Source organism: Lontra canadensis, unplaced genomic scaffold, assembly GCF_010015895.1.
Source record: "Lontra canadensis isolate GAN:19392208 unplaced genomic scaffold, GSC_riverotter_1.0 scaffold66, whole genome shotgun sequence".
In the NCBI taxonomy this organism is placed as follows: domain Eukaryota; kingdom Metazoa; phylum Chordata; class Mammalia; order Carnivora; family Mustelidae; genus Lontra; species Lontra canadensis.
Genome location: NW_022631060.1, coordinates 1505479 through 1517488, shown reverse-complemented (window position 1 = coordinate 1517488; position 12010 = coordinate 1505479). Strand labels below are relative to the sequence as shown.

At 58.7% G+C, this 12010-nt stretch overlaps 2 protein-coding genes across 2 annotated transcripts; one reads left to right on the top strand and one right to left on the bottom strand.

Annotated features, from left to right (window-relative positions):
• The first annotated feature begins 1306 nt into the window (after nt 1–1306).
• Nucleotides 1307–4795, top strand: PTGDR2 (prostaglandin D2 receptor 2). The gene is made up of 2 exons (XM_032879136.1): nt 1307–1432; nt 3582–4795. The coding sequence occupies exon 2, from the start codon at nt 3590–3592 to the stop codon at nt 4778–4780; it is 1191 nt and encodes a 396-aa protein (XP_032735027.1). The 5' UTR covers nt 1307–1432; nt 3582–3589; the 3' UTR covers nt 4781–4795.
• Nucleotides 4796–6677: 1882 nt separating this feature from the next.
• CCDC86 (coiled-coil domain containing 86) lies at nt 6678–11453 on the bottom strand. Its single transcript, XM_032879135.1, has 4 exons — nt 10657–11453; nt 8722–8851; nt 7030–7104; nt 6678–6868 (listed from the first exon to the last, which is right to left on the bottom strand). Exons 1-4 carry the CDS (start codon nt 11406–11408, stop codon nt 6749–6751), a joined length of 1077 nt encoding a protein of 358 aa, XP_032735026.1. The 5' UTR covers nt 11409–11453; the 3' UTR covers nt 6678–6748.
• Between the last annotated feature and the right edge of the window lie 557 nt (nt 11454–12010).

Here is a 12010-nt window from a genome sequence, read left to right as displayed (position 1 = left end):
AGCAGAATGGCAACACCTGCCTGTTTTCTAGGGAGGGCTGCAGGCACTTGTCTTTGGAAGATCAGCTGCTCCGTGACCGCCAGGAAAGAAGACTTCCCAGCACTAACATTTGGATAATCAAGCTGCTTACTGATCTGCCATCTTGGGCTGCAGTGAAAAATATCATCTCCATCCCAAGGTCGCAGTATTTTAGGCATTCTTCACTTGGGATCGCAGGCTTCTTGCAAGTTTATTACGTGCCAGGCCCTGTGATGGAGCCTGTGTCCAAATAGAAGATTCCTGTAGAGTCAATCCCATGGGAGCGGGGGCACTTGCCTTGATATGGGAGTTTGTTAACATGTTCTACTGAGCCCTTCCTAGGTGCTGTGATGCTGAGTGTGAAGGAATGCTTCCTGACCGGGGAGGCTTGGTCGGCAAAGACTTGGGGAGCCATTAAGTGCAAATTCATATAGTTTCATCCACTCACCGTAAGGCTCTGTGCCCATTTTATTTTATTTTTTTAAAGATTTTATTTATTTATTTAATTGACAGACACAGATCACAAGTAGGCAGAGAGGCAGGCAGAGAGAAAGAGGGGAAAGCAGGCTTCCTGCTGAGCAGAGAGCCCGATGCGATGCGGGGCTTGATCCCAGCACCCTGGGATCACGACCTGAGCCGAAGACAGAGGCTTAACCCACTGAGTCAGCCAGGCGCCCCTCTGCACCTATTTTAAATAAAAGCTGTATTGCCCTTGCCCTGTGGTCTCCCCCCTTGTCCCCTGCCCTGGAGGAGAAAAGGACTAATTTCTGTGAGCACCTACTGTGTACCTGGCACTCTGTGAAGGCACCGTGCTGCCAAGCCTTTGGGACGGACACAGTGGCTGCGTTAGCAGATGGTCAAACCCCAGGGGAGGGGTTGTGCGGGCAGCCTGGGCTCTGCTCTTCCCATTGTGGCTGGCGCCCTGCCTGCCTCAGGATTATGGGGTCAGGAGAGGGCAGCCCAGGGCTGTGGACCCATGCATGAGATGTCCTCCCCTTCATGGACTTCTCCTACACAGCAGTCACCATCAAACAGAGCCCCAGAGGCATGCTCCCATTCCCCCATGCCCTTGCAGGGACCCGTGGCTCTTGCAAAATCTCCGGGGCTTACAGGAAGGGGGTGGGTAGGGGCTGCCAGCAGTTTTGTCCCTTTCTCCTTAATGGAGACCAATGTTACTGGAATCCCAGTGTGACAACTCACCCTCCGCTGTCCCCACCTCCCCCAACCCCACCCCTAAACATGCATGCAAACACACACACACACACACACTGGGGCGGAGGATAGCCATTTCCTCCCTCAGCCTCACTCCCCTTCCTCTGTCTACCCTGTGCGGTGCTTCATTGCCTCCTGGGCAGGCTGCCACCGGGAGCTGACTGTCTCCAGGGCCGGAATCCCGGGCTCCTCCTGTGCCCAGGTAAGGGGGAAGTGGCCCAGGGGCTGGGCAGCTTCAGTGCCCTCTCTGCACCCACAAAAGAAGGTGCAGATTTGCCAGGGGAGATGCCCCTAACAACTAGGCAGAGAGATGGGTTTACCAAAGACTGGAGGGGAAGAGCTGCTGGCAGATGGGAAGGTGCTAGAAGTCAGGCGCAGTGGTAAACCACAGAAGCTTCTCTCCATACTCACAAGCAGTCTGGGGCGGGGTGTCGGGGGTAGGACTACAGGCACAATCTTAGGACAACTGACCCCCAAAGCTTGTATTCTCTGCCCCTGACCCCCACCAGAGCAGGACCCTAGCTGCTGGGCTCCCAGAGAATCCCAGGAGGCTGGGCGCTGGCTCCCTGCAGCCAGAAAGCCCAAAGTGGATGGATCCGCGGGGTGTAGCAGGACTGTGCTCTGCGAGCAACCCTAAGGGACCTGGCTAAGAGGCTGCTGGACTGAAGGGAATGTCCCTGCAGAGAGGGGACGGCACTCATCTGTCTGTTGGGTAGAGTCTCAGACGTTGTTAGGCTTCTCTGAACCTCGGTATCCTCTTCTTGAAAAATGGGGTCTCACTGGGTCACTGTGGGTGCGACTGCTCAGCAAGGTCTAAAGCTTAGGAAGCATGAGCCTGCTTGGGGAGCACAGGCCCAACTGTTCCCTACTCCCCTAACTGCGATCCCCAGCTCCAAGGGCTCGGCTGCCTGGAAAAGTCTAGTTTGATGTCCTGGGGCCTCACCTCACAAAGAACCGTGGTACCCGGAGAAGAGTCTGGGTTTTCTCGTTCTGGCCAACAGTGTTTCCCCTGGAAATGTGAGTGCTGAAGACCACCTCTCCACCCTCCCACCCCCGGGCTTCTTCCTCCATCCTCCCGGCGCTTGCTTATAGCTGCCTGGTGTGGGAAAGTAACAGGCTGAGCACCACACGGCTGCCGCTCCATTTGTCCATGTTGCGTGGGTGGCCCGGGCCTCAGTTTCCTCCCTCATAAAAATGGGACGAAGTGAAGTTCCAGCACCTTCCTTCTCGAGTCCTGAGCAAGAGAGCACCTATGCAAAGGGCCTATCACGGTCTTGGGCACGTTGTGGGGCCCCAGGAGAATCTGAGTCTCTAACTCCTGCTCCCCGTCCCTTACCTCCTGCCGGTAGCCTCCCACCCCTTCCCCTCAGCCCTCACCCATCTCAACCAGCTTCATATCAGGTGGGCTCGGTGTTTTTATGAGGCTGGGGGGTGTGCACATCTGGGGATGCCTGCACATCTGCCAGAGGCTGGCTTCCCCAGCCCTTACCTGAGAAGTTCCTGAGTAACCATCTGCCCAATGAGTGCATCACTGAGCAAACAAACGAGCCGGCTGGATTTCCCCCGGGGCGGGGAGATGGGCTCGGCTGCCCCCCAGGCAGGGGAACAGTCCTCCAGCCCCACTGGGCCCCAGTCTGGTAGTTCCTCATGCCCAGCTCTCTCCTTGCTCTTATCTTATTTCCTCTCCAACTACCAGAGGAGGGGCTGGCTTCATGGTCAAAGGTCAACACACCCAACCTGTCACTGCTGTGGGAGCAGAAGGCCACCCAGACAGGCTGCAGAGGCAAGATGGGAGGGTGCACCCGTGGGTGCGGAGGGTGCATCCCTTAAAGGCAGAGACTTCTCCCACTCCCATTCCCCAGGCCGGCTGACCCCTGGTGCCCTTCAAGTGGGACCTCGTTTGTGCCCTAGTGCTCTGGGAATGGGGAAAAGGAGTTCTGCTGGGCCTGGCCTCGTTTCCATTTCTCCATGTGACCCCAGGGGACACCTGATTATTAATAAGACGTATGTAGTGTTTCCTGCACACCCCGGGACTCTGCTCTAAATGCTTATGTATGTAAACTCACTGAATACTCCCAACAGCCCTAGGAGTCCTGTTAGGGCAGACACCCGCATCACAGAGGAGAAAACAGGATCAGGAAGGTTCAATGGCTCGAGCAAGGTTGCAGTGAGGGGGCGTATAGCTGGGACTCTATTCCCCCACCTTACTGTCTCTGCTCAAGTTCACTGATCCCCGGCGGGGGGCGGGGGCGCTCCTCTATCCCACTCACCGGTAGGGTTCAGATCTCCTGTGGAGGGTCCCCTGCTGCCCCCGCTCAGCCAACCTCAGCGCCTCCTTCTCTCCACCGCAGAGCTCACCATGTCAGCCAACGTCACCCTGAAGCCGCTCTGCCCGCTCCTGGAGCAGATGAGCCGCATCCAAAGCCACAGCAACTCGAGCATCCGCTATATGGACCACGTGTCCGTGCTGCTGCACGGGCTGGCCTCGCTGCTTGGCCTGGCGGAGAACGGACTCATCCTCTTCGTGGTGGGCTGCCGCATGCGCCAGACCGTCGTCACCACCTGGGTGCTGCACCTGGCGCTGTCGGACCTGCTGGCCACCGCCACCCTGCCCTTCTTCACTTACTTCCTGGCCGTGGGCCACTCGTGGGAGCTGGGCACCACCTTCTGCAAGCTGCACTCCTCCATCTTCTTCCTCAACATGTTCGCCAGCGGCTTCCTGCTCAGCGCCATCAGCCTGGACCGCTGCCTGCAGGTGGTGCGGCCGGTGTGGGCACAGAACCACCGCACGGTGGCCGCGGCCCACCGGGTTTGCCTGGTGCTCTGGGCCCTGGCGGTGCTCAACACGGTGCCCTACTTCGTGTTCCGGGACACCATCCAGCGGGTGGACGGCCGCATCATGTGCTACTACAACGTGCTGCTCCTGAACCCTGGGCCCGATCGCGATGCCACGTGCAACTCGCGCCAGGCAGCCCTGGCCGTCAGCAAGTTCCTGCTGGCCTTCGTCGTGCCGCTGGCCATCATCGCCTCCAGCCACGCAGTCGTGAGCGTGCAGCTGTGCCACCGCGGCCGCCGGCGGCCCAGCCGCTTCGTGCGCTTGGTGACGGCGGTGGTGGCGGCCTTCGCGCTCTGCTGGGGTCCCTACCACGTGTTCAGCCTGCTGGAGGCGCGCGCGCACGGCGACCCCGCGCTGCGGCCGCTCGTGTGGCGCGGCCTGCCCTTCGTCACCAGCCTGGCCTTCGTCAACAGCGTGGTCAACCCGCTGCTCTACGTGCTCACCTGCCCCGACGTGCTGCACAAGCTGCGGCGCTCGCTGCGGAGCGTGCTGGAGAGCGTGCTGCTGGACGACAGCGAGCTGGGCGGCCTGGGCAGCAGCCGCCGCCGCCGCTCCTCCGGCCCCCGCGCACCCCGCGCGCCCCCCGTGTCCTGGCCCGCGCGTCTGCTCGCCTGGGTGCAGGGCGGCGGCGCAGAGTCCACGCGGAGGGCCAGCTCCCGCTCCCAGGACGAGAGGGGCCCCCTGAACAGGGCGCTGAGCACCACATCTGGGTAGAAGATGGCGCGGGGATGGGGGGACCCGGGGGCCGGCGATCCAGCGCGAGTGCGTCCCGCAGGCGGGGGCAAGCGGGACAGGGAGCTGCCTGTAAAACACCTCCGGTGACTCGGTTCCCCTCACGACCATCAGCGGGAGGGAGCCGGCCGAGATTCCGCATTTCCGCTGAGCTCCCAGGAAGCAGGGCAGTGATGCTGGTCAGCGGACCCAGGCGGGGTTAAATCCACAAGATTTCTCAAACTAGGGTGCAGGGGATGCCCTTCCAGGAGCGCAACTTTACCAGATGGCAGGAGGGGAAAGGGAGGGAAGGAAGTATTTTTCCATGAAACCAGGGATGCGTTTTGGAGTAGATAATGGAGAACAAAAGTTTGGGAAGTACTGGTCGGGTCTAACTCTCCATGTAGTCACCAGCCAACACTCATTGAGCTGGTTGCCTAATCCCGCAGTCTACCCACCATACAGCCTCGATACATGGGATTTATCCGCTTGACCCAAGTATAGCGTCTGCATACTCACAAGTAAGCATCATGCGGCTCGATTACCCTCTAGTAAGTGAAACAACACTCCCTCCGCCCCCAACATACCCGAGGAACTGAAGGTCTTGGCTGTGAGAGGCCTGGTATCTACCCCACCCATCCAGCACCAGCCGAGCGGTTTCTAAGGTAGAAAGAACAAGGGCTATAGCGGTTGGTCTGGGCTAATCCAAGTGCAGTGGGCATCTCTGCTGAAGGTCTTATCTGCACACAGCAGCCTCTGAGACCACATCGTATGACATTTCAAGAATCTGACATCTGTACAGCCCTGGTATTTCATGGGGTGCCCTCTGGGCAATGCTGATAATCCCCAAATCTTTCCAATGCCCACCTCCCGACCACACAGAAGCTCGGCAACTGTCCCAATCTGTAGCAGCGAGGGCTCAGTCGGACCTGCGTACAGCACATCCAACTCTCCTCTGCCCACCACACACTAGAGGACAAAGACCACTGCACTTGGGTCTGTCTCTGGCCCCAGGGGCAGAACTGTGGCTGGTAACTGGTTAGTAGAATGTCGGTCAAGTGTGGGAGCGCGTCTGGGGTCCTGAAGGCTGGGCTGGCCGGCTTACTGTTCATCACCGCACCGGGCCTTGCTCACAGCAGGAGCTCAGCAGTTGGACGGATCCGCCACTGGCCAAACCAACATCCATCCTCACACCTCCCCATGTTCCCTGCTACCTGCCCCCCTTGCTTCACACTTGGCACTTCCCACTGTTTAACTCAATACTGTTTCCCTGTTTATTATGTTTTTTTTTCTATCAGAATGAAAGCTCCTTGGGGGCTGGGGCCTCTGTCTGTATTCCCCGGTACCTACATTTGTGCCTATACAAAGCGGGCATCCAATAAATGTGTTACAGACAGGATGGCGTGAGTGAATCAGATCTGTGGGTCTTCTGCAGAGTCCGGCACAGGTGAGAGGGAGCTGGGGGGCGGGGGCGGGAGGTGCAGACCTTACTTCCTGAAACCTCCTTAACCTTTCAGTGTTGAAAAGTCGGGGAAGCCAGGTTCAGCTGGCCAGGCGACTGGGCCAGTGGGCTGCAGATACACCCCAAGGAGCCTTTGGGATGGTGTGAGGGAAACTGGTTCCTGACTGCAGCCTCCTGGCCTGGGTTGGACCCATGACTTTGAGACAGAAATACACATTTTAGGGAGTCACCCTCCAGTTGTCAGCTCCAGGAACCAGAGAATTTACCCTTCTTGGCTGCAAGGCACTTGAGGAAGGAGGAGGAGAGGGGAGGAAGGAGGCATGGTTGGGGCTGAACCTCTTCCCCCCTCCAGTCTCTGCCAGGCCCCGGGTTCCTCCGGGCTTGTGTGCCCTTGAAGGCTCAGAAACCCCATGGGGCAGAGCGGCATGGCGCTAGTGCTGGAGGGCCGTGGCCTGACAAGTGTGAGTCCGACACAACAGCTGGCCGCAGGCCTCTGGGCCGCCGCGCACTCAGATCTTGGCCGCTGGCCCCTGGGGTGGCTGCTTCTGCAGCAGGGCCAGCGTGTCCCGCTTCTGAATGGAGCGAAGCTGCTTCTTCTTTGCCCGCTTGAGCTTGGCAGGGTTTCGGATCTGGGGGTGGTGTAAGGAGAGGGCGTTAGTATGGCTGTCATCTGTGCCCTGTGCCCTGGGGACAGGGAGGCCACCTCGTTGGGGGGGGGGGGGGCGAGGCATCTTGAGCACAGCGCCTAGCCCAGCCACGGTTCAGATCCCCCGAGCAAGGCAACACTCACCACTTGGACGACCTCTGCCCTCCGCTCATTCTCCAGGCGGCGTTTCAGGTTCTCGGCCCGGCGCTGTTTCTTCTCCTGTAACAGAGGCGATGGGGCTCTGAGGCTGGGAATTGGGGCAGCCCTGGTCTCGTAGGCCTCAGAGGAGTGAGAGCTGGCTGAGTTCCCAAGGACAGCAAAGACCCTCTTGCCCCGGTGCGACTGTTGCTGGCGGTGTGAGCCAGTGAGGCAATATGCCCTTGGCCTGGACTACGGCTGAGACAGGAGGATGGTGGGTGGTAGGAGGTAAGACACAGGTGTCTCCCCACCTGGAAACTCAGGCACATGCACGACAGCCCCTACACCATCCCCCTCATCAACTTCCAGCGGGAAAGGGGTAGGCTGGCACTTTCCCTCAGTCCCACCCTCTCAGGGTCTCCTAAGGTTCATCAAGGTGTGGGGCTGGGGGGTGGGGGGGAGTGGAGGCTACGGGGAAGAGGCTCCTGGGCTATCTGGCCCTGGTTCAAATCCCAACTCTGCTGCTTCCAAATGAGTGACCTTGGCCGAGCTGACAAGCTCTCTGGGCCTCAAGCCCCATCTTGAATGTGAAGAGGCTTCCACAGAGCTGTCCTGAGGAATAAGTAAACACACGCCTACACTGGCCTCGGGGGATAACCTGGCCCAGCGGGCACACTTCAAACATGGATTCACTGGGGTCTGTCTTGGGCGTGGGGAGTCCAGTGGCTCTGGCTGTGCTGACTGCTGTCCCAGGGTGGCTGGGGTGGGGGGGCAAGTGGGTGTCGGCTCCGAGGTGCCTGCATGGTCAGGGGCCTCTCCCGACTCAGGGGAGAAGGGGTGGCCTGGGCCACCTGGGGGAGGAGAAAGGAGAAGTGAGATTTGGGCTCCTGTCCGGGGAAGGGCCTGTCTGGGGGTACTGCCGGGGGGCGGTGACAAGAAGTCTGTCTTGCCCAAGAGGTAGTCAGGGCCACACAGGAAGTAAGATAAGGACTCGCACACAGCAGCAGCCACACAGGCAGCAGGGCCTTGGCTACAGCTGCACAGGGTGACTCAAAGCAGGGGACAGATGACTGAATTGACTGGCCCAGCCCCTTCCCTTGGTGGCCAGGCTCAGGGTGAGGGGTCTGACTCCTCCTGTGCCCTTCGGATCAGTAGACAAGTGACATCCCTCTGATAACCGCAGTCCTGAAGGGGTGTTGCGGAGGACCCCAGGTTCTCTGTGTGCTGCCTGCTGGGGCGTCCTGGAGACTGAAGGGGGGTTGGGGGGGCACCTCTCATGGGGCATTTCCGACCTGCGGATCAGCAGCAGGGAGGCAGCTGGAGGAAGGTATGCGGTATCCACTTTGCTGATGTGTGGTGGCTGTCTCTTGAGGAATGACGGCACCAGTACCAGGGAAAAGGCTCTCCTATCTGAAGCCTGACGACCTCTCCTACCTGACGACCCTGAAGCCCGCCTCACCAGATGCTTCCATCAGCAGTGAGGGCCACTGCGGGGGACTTGGTTCGGGGCTCCTTCCCACCCTTGAGTCTCTTACGGAGCCCTGGGCTAAACTGGGCGCCACACTGGGCTTCCCCACCTCGTGGTCCTAGACGGCACTACTGCTTCTGGCCAGGCTCCCCGCTGCCCCAGGTCCATTCCAGCAGTCACTGGCTCAGCCCCCTGAGCTCTAGCCTCAGCCCAGCTGGCTGGTTCCTCACCTGCCGTCGTTTCTCCTTCTCCTCCTCTAGGTGCCGGGCGAAGTCCTTGGCCAGCTTCCTCTCCTGTCGATCCTTCATCTTCCGCTGCCAGGATGTGCGCAGGGGCTTGTCCTGCACCATTTGGGAGAACCTGGAGGGAGACAACGGGTGCTCGTGTCGTCCGCGGGAGGCGCCCATGCCCACTCTCCTCTCACCTCTGGGCCTTCCTCCCCAGAACCCAGGCAGAATTGCATCCTTCCCTGCCCGTTTGCCAGGCAGTCACCCCTCCGGGTCTGCAGGTCTAAAGCCCTAGTTACGTGTCCCTAAGATGGGTGCTCTTGTTCCTCCCATTTTAAAGAGGAGCAAACCAAGGCTCAAAGAGGTTAACTGCCCAGGTCACCTTCTACCTGAACAGCCATCAAAACCAAAACCTGTCTGTCACCAGAGTCCAGACCATGGAGCCTTTCCATAAGGTTCTGCTGCTTCTGCCAAGCAAGCTCAGCTTGGGCACTAATGCTAGGGTTCTCTCCCTCTGGGGGTGGCCCGTTCCATTCCAGGACAGTGTGGGGAGGTATGTGAAAATGTACTGGGCATGAGAGGATATTGGGGGACATCCTAATTTTCATAAGAGCAGCACTGCCAAGCAGAACTTCCTGTGACTGGGGAAAGGCTCACTATTCACTGGCCGGTAAGGCAGCCCCTAGTCACACCGGCAGCTGAGCAACTTGAGATGTGGTTGGTGTGATGGGAGGAATTGAATTTTTAGGTTTTTAAATTTTAATCAACTTACATTGAAGTTGCCACCTGTGGCTGGCGGCTACGCTATTGGGACAACACAGCGCCAGAGCATCGGTTTTACCCGGAGGTTGAGGGCAGAGAGGCCTGGCTTTCAAGGCCGGGATCTGCCTCCTACTACTTGGGTGACCTTGGGCAAGGAGCCAGAGTTTCAGTGACTTCCCACATTAAACAGAAATGAGAATGGTTCCTGTTCCAAAGGGTGGTGGGAGGGTGATACAAGGCTGGAAAATCATTTAGCACAATGCTCTGCACAGGGGAGGAGCTTGTAAACCCCGGCCTTCAGAGGAGGGAGATGGCACACCCGAGGAGCACTGTGCAGGTGGCATCTGGCCTGAGCTCGGAAGAGGGGGTAGCAGCCGGGCTTTCCCAGCCCACTGCAGGTGCTGTGTCCACTGTCTCTGGGCTCTGCTCACCACCTGCCGAAGCTGCTTCCTCGAAGACCCCGAACGTCAATTCAATGGGCCTTGGGCCCTTATCCACAAGACCACCTGAGGCTTCCAAATGTGTCTTAGTTCTACCACAGCCACCACTTTACTGGTCTCTCTGCTTTCACCCCTGACGTCCTACTGTCTAATAACCCGATTTCTCTGCATAGCCTTGAGTTCCCCTTATGTAAAATCCTAGCATCAGCTGCTTCATAGAGATGCGTGCAGATTCAATGCCATGAGGCATGCTGGTCCCTCTGTCTGCAAGGCCTTTCCCTGTCCCATCCTTTACCAAGAAGCTCAGCAGGGTTCCACACGCTCAGTGCTCCATAATACTTTCTAACACGGGCAAATACCTGTGATGGATGCCAGCTGGTGAAGACCTCATTGCTTTTTATCAAGTTACGGCTGGTTTACCTGCTTCTGCTTCCCTCACTGGAAAGCAGGCAGACAGAGGTAATGCTTGTTGAATGAATACTAACTGAGGTGCTCTAGGAGAGGTACACAGGTACTCTGAGGAGGAAAGCATCACAGAAATAACCTCTGAGGGCTGGTCTCACCCACCCTGGGATCCCAGAACATTTTACCACATCCTGATTATAATTACCTGTTTGTGTGAGACCCCCCCACCCCCAAATGTGAGCTCTCTTCATCCCTGGTCGCATCACCAGGTTGCACTGGTGCCCCAACACCACAGAGAACCACACTCCTGCCCAACTGTCCCCAGCTTCACCTTTTCTTGGAGCGGTCCTTCCACACCCGCCCCGATTTGGGCTTTCCCATAGGGATTACAGGAACCTCCTCCCCCTCCTTCAACTTCTTGGACGCTGGGGTCTGGGCTGAAGAGCTTGTCCTCTTCTGCGCCCCGAGGCTGCTTCGCACCGTCTTCCAGGCCGGAGGTGGCTTATTCGGCTTGCGCTGACCCCGGGGGGAGGCGGGTGACTGGGCTGTCGGCTCCTGGAGTGGCCGCGAGGGCTCCGGACCGGGCGCTTGCTCAGCCAGGTAAGGCTCAGGGGATCCTGGGCGCAGCTGATGTCGGGGAGACCCCGAGGCCAGCTCCTTCTTACTCAGTGACAACTCCGAGTCCGGCTTTTCCTGGGTCTGGGAGAACTCTGTGGACTCCCCACTTGGCTTTGGCTGAAATCCGGGGAGTTCTGGACCCGACTCCGGAAGTGTCTGGAGTGACTCCAGGCCTGGGTTCTGCTGGCGCTGGAGGGACGGTGGGCCCGGCTCCGGCTCCCTTCCGGGGGCCCCCAGACCTGCACCCTGCGGTAGAATAGGTGACCCCGGGCTTGTCTCCTGCTGACGTCGGGGGGACCCCAGGCCGGGTCGCTGAGCACTCGGAGACTCGGGCTCCCTGGTCTCTTCCGGGTCCGACTTGAACTCCACAAGGGCCCGTCTCGCCCGCAAAACTGAGCTGGGGGTCTCGGGGGATTCAGGGTTTAGGCCTTCCAGCCTCCGGCTGCGCCTAAGCGGCGTATCCATGGCGGGTCCTGAAAGTTTCCAATTTCAGCCCACGTGCAGCCTCCACGGTCTGGGGGACGACCGGCGCGGTCCTATGACGTCAGGAGCCGCCCTGCGTGAGGGAGGAGGGGCCGTTGCCGGGGAGACCATGTTGGTGATGGGCAGAGAGAGCCGGCTGGGCTTACAAAGCGCGTGCGCAAAGCGCTGCGGCGCATTTACTCCCTGGGGAGATCTAGCTTAAGGTCTGCGCTTTTCTTTCGTGCAAACTCATTCTCCGTGGTGAAAAGAGTGCGCAAGTAGAGAAAGGAAGGGAGTGGGGGACCCACTTCAGGGAGAGAAGAAGATTGGAAAAAGGTCCATGGAAACTTTCTTTGGGCCTCGGTTTTCTCATTGGTGATACGGGTAATTCTGCACAAGCTTAGTGTATCCAACGTGATTCTCTCACAGTCCTCTTATCTGTCTGAGTTCATGCTACCGGGCGAATCCTGGAAGCGGGAAATCTCTTAAGGCTTGAGTTATACGTTACATGTAACGCCTTCCTTCCCTTCTCCCATCCTGCGCTTAAATATCAAATCTACAGCTCTCTCTTTTCAACATTTACACCATTCATGCCTGAAGCTGAA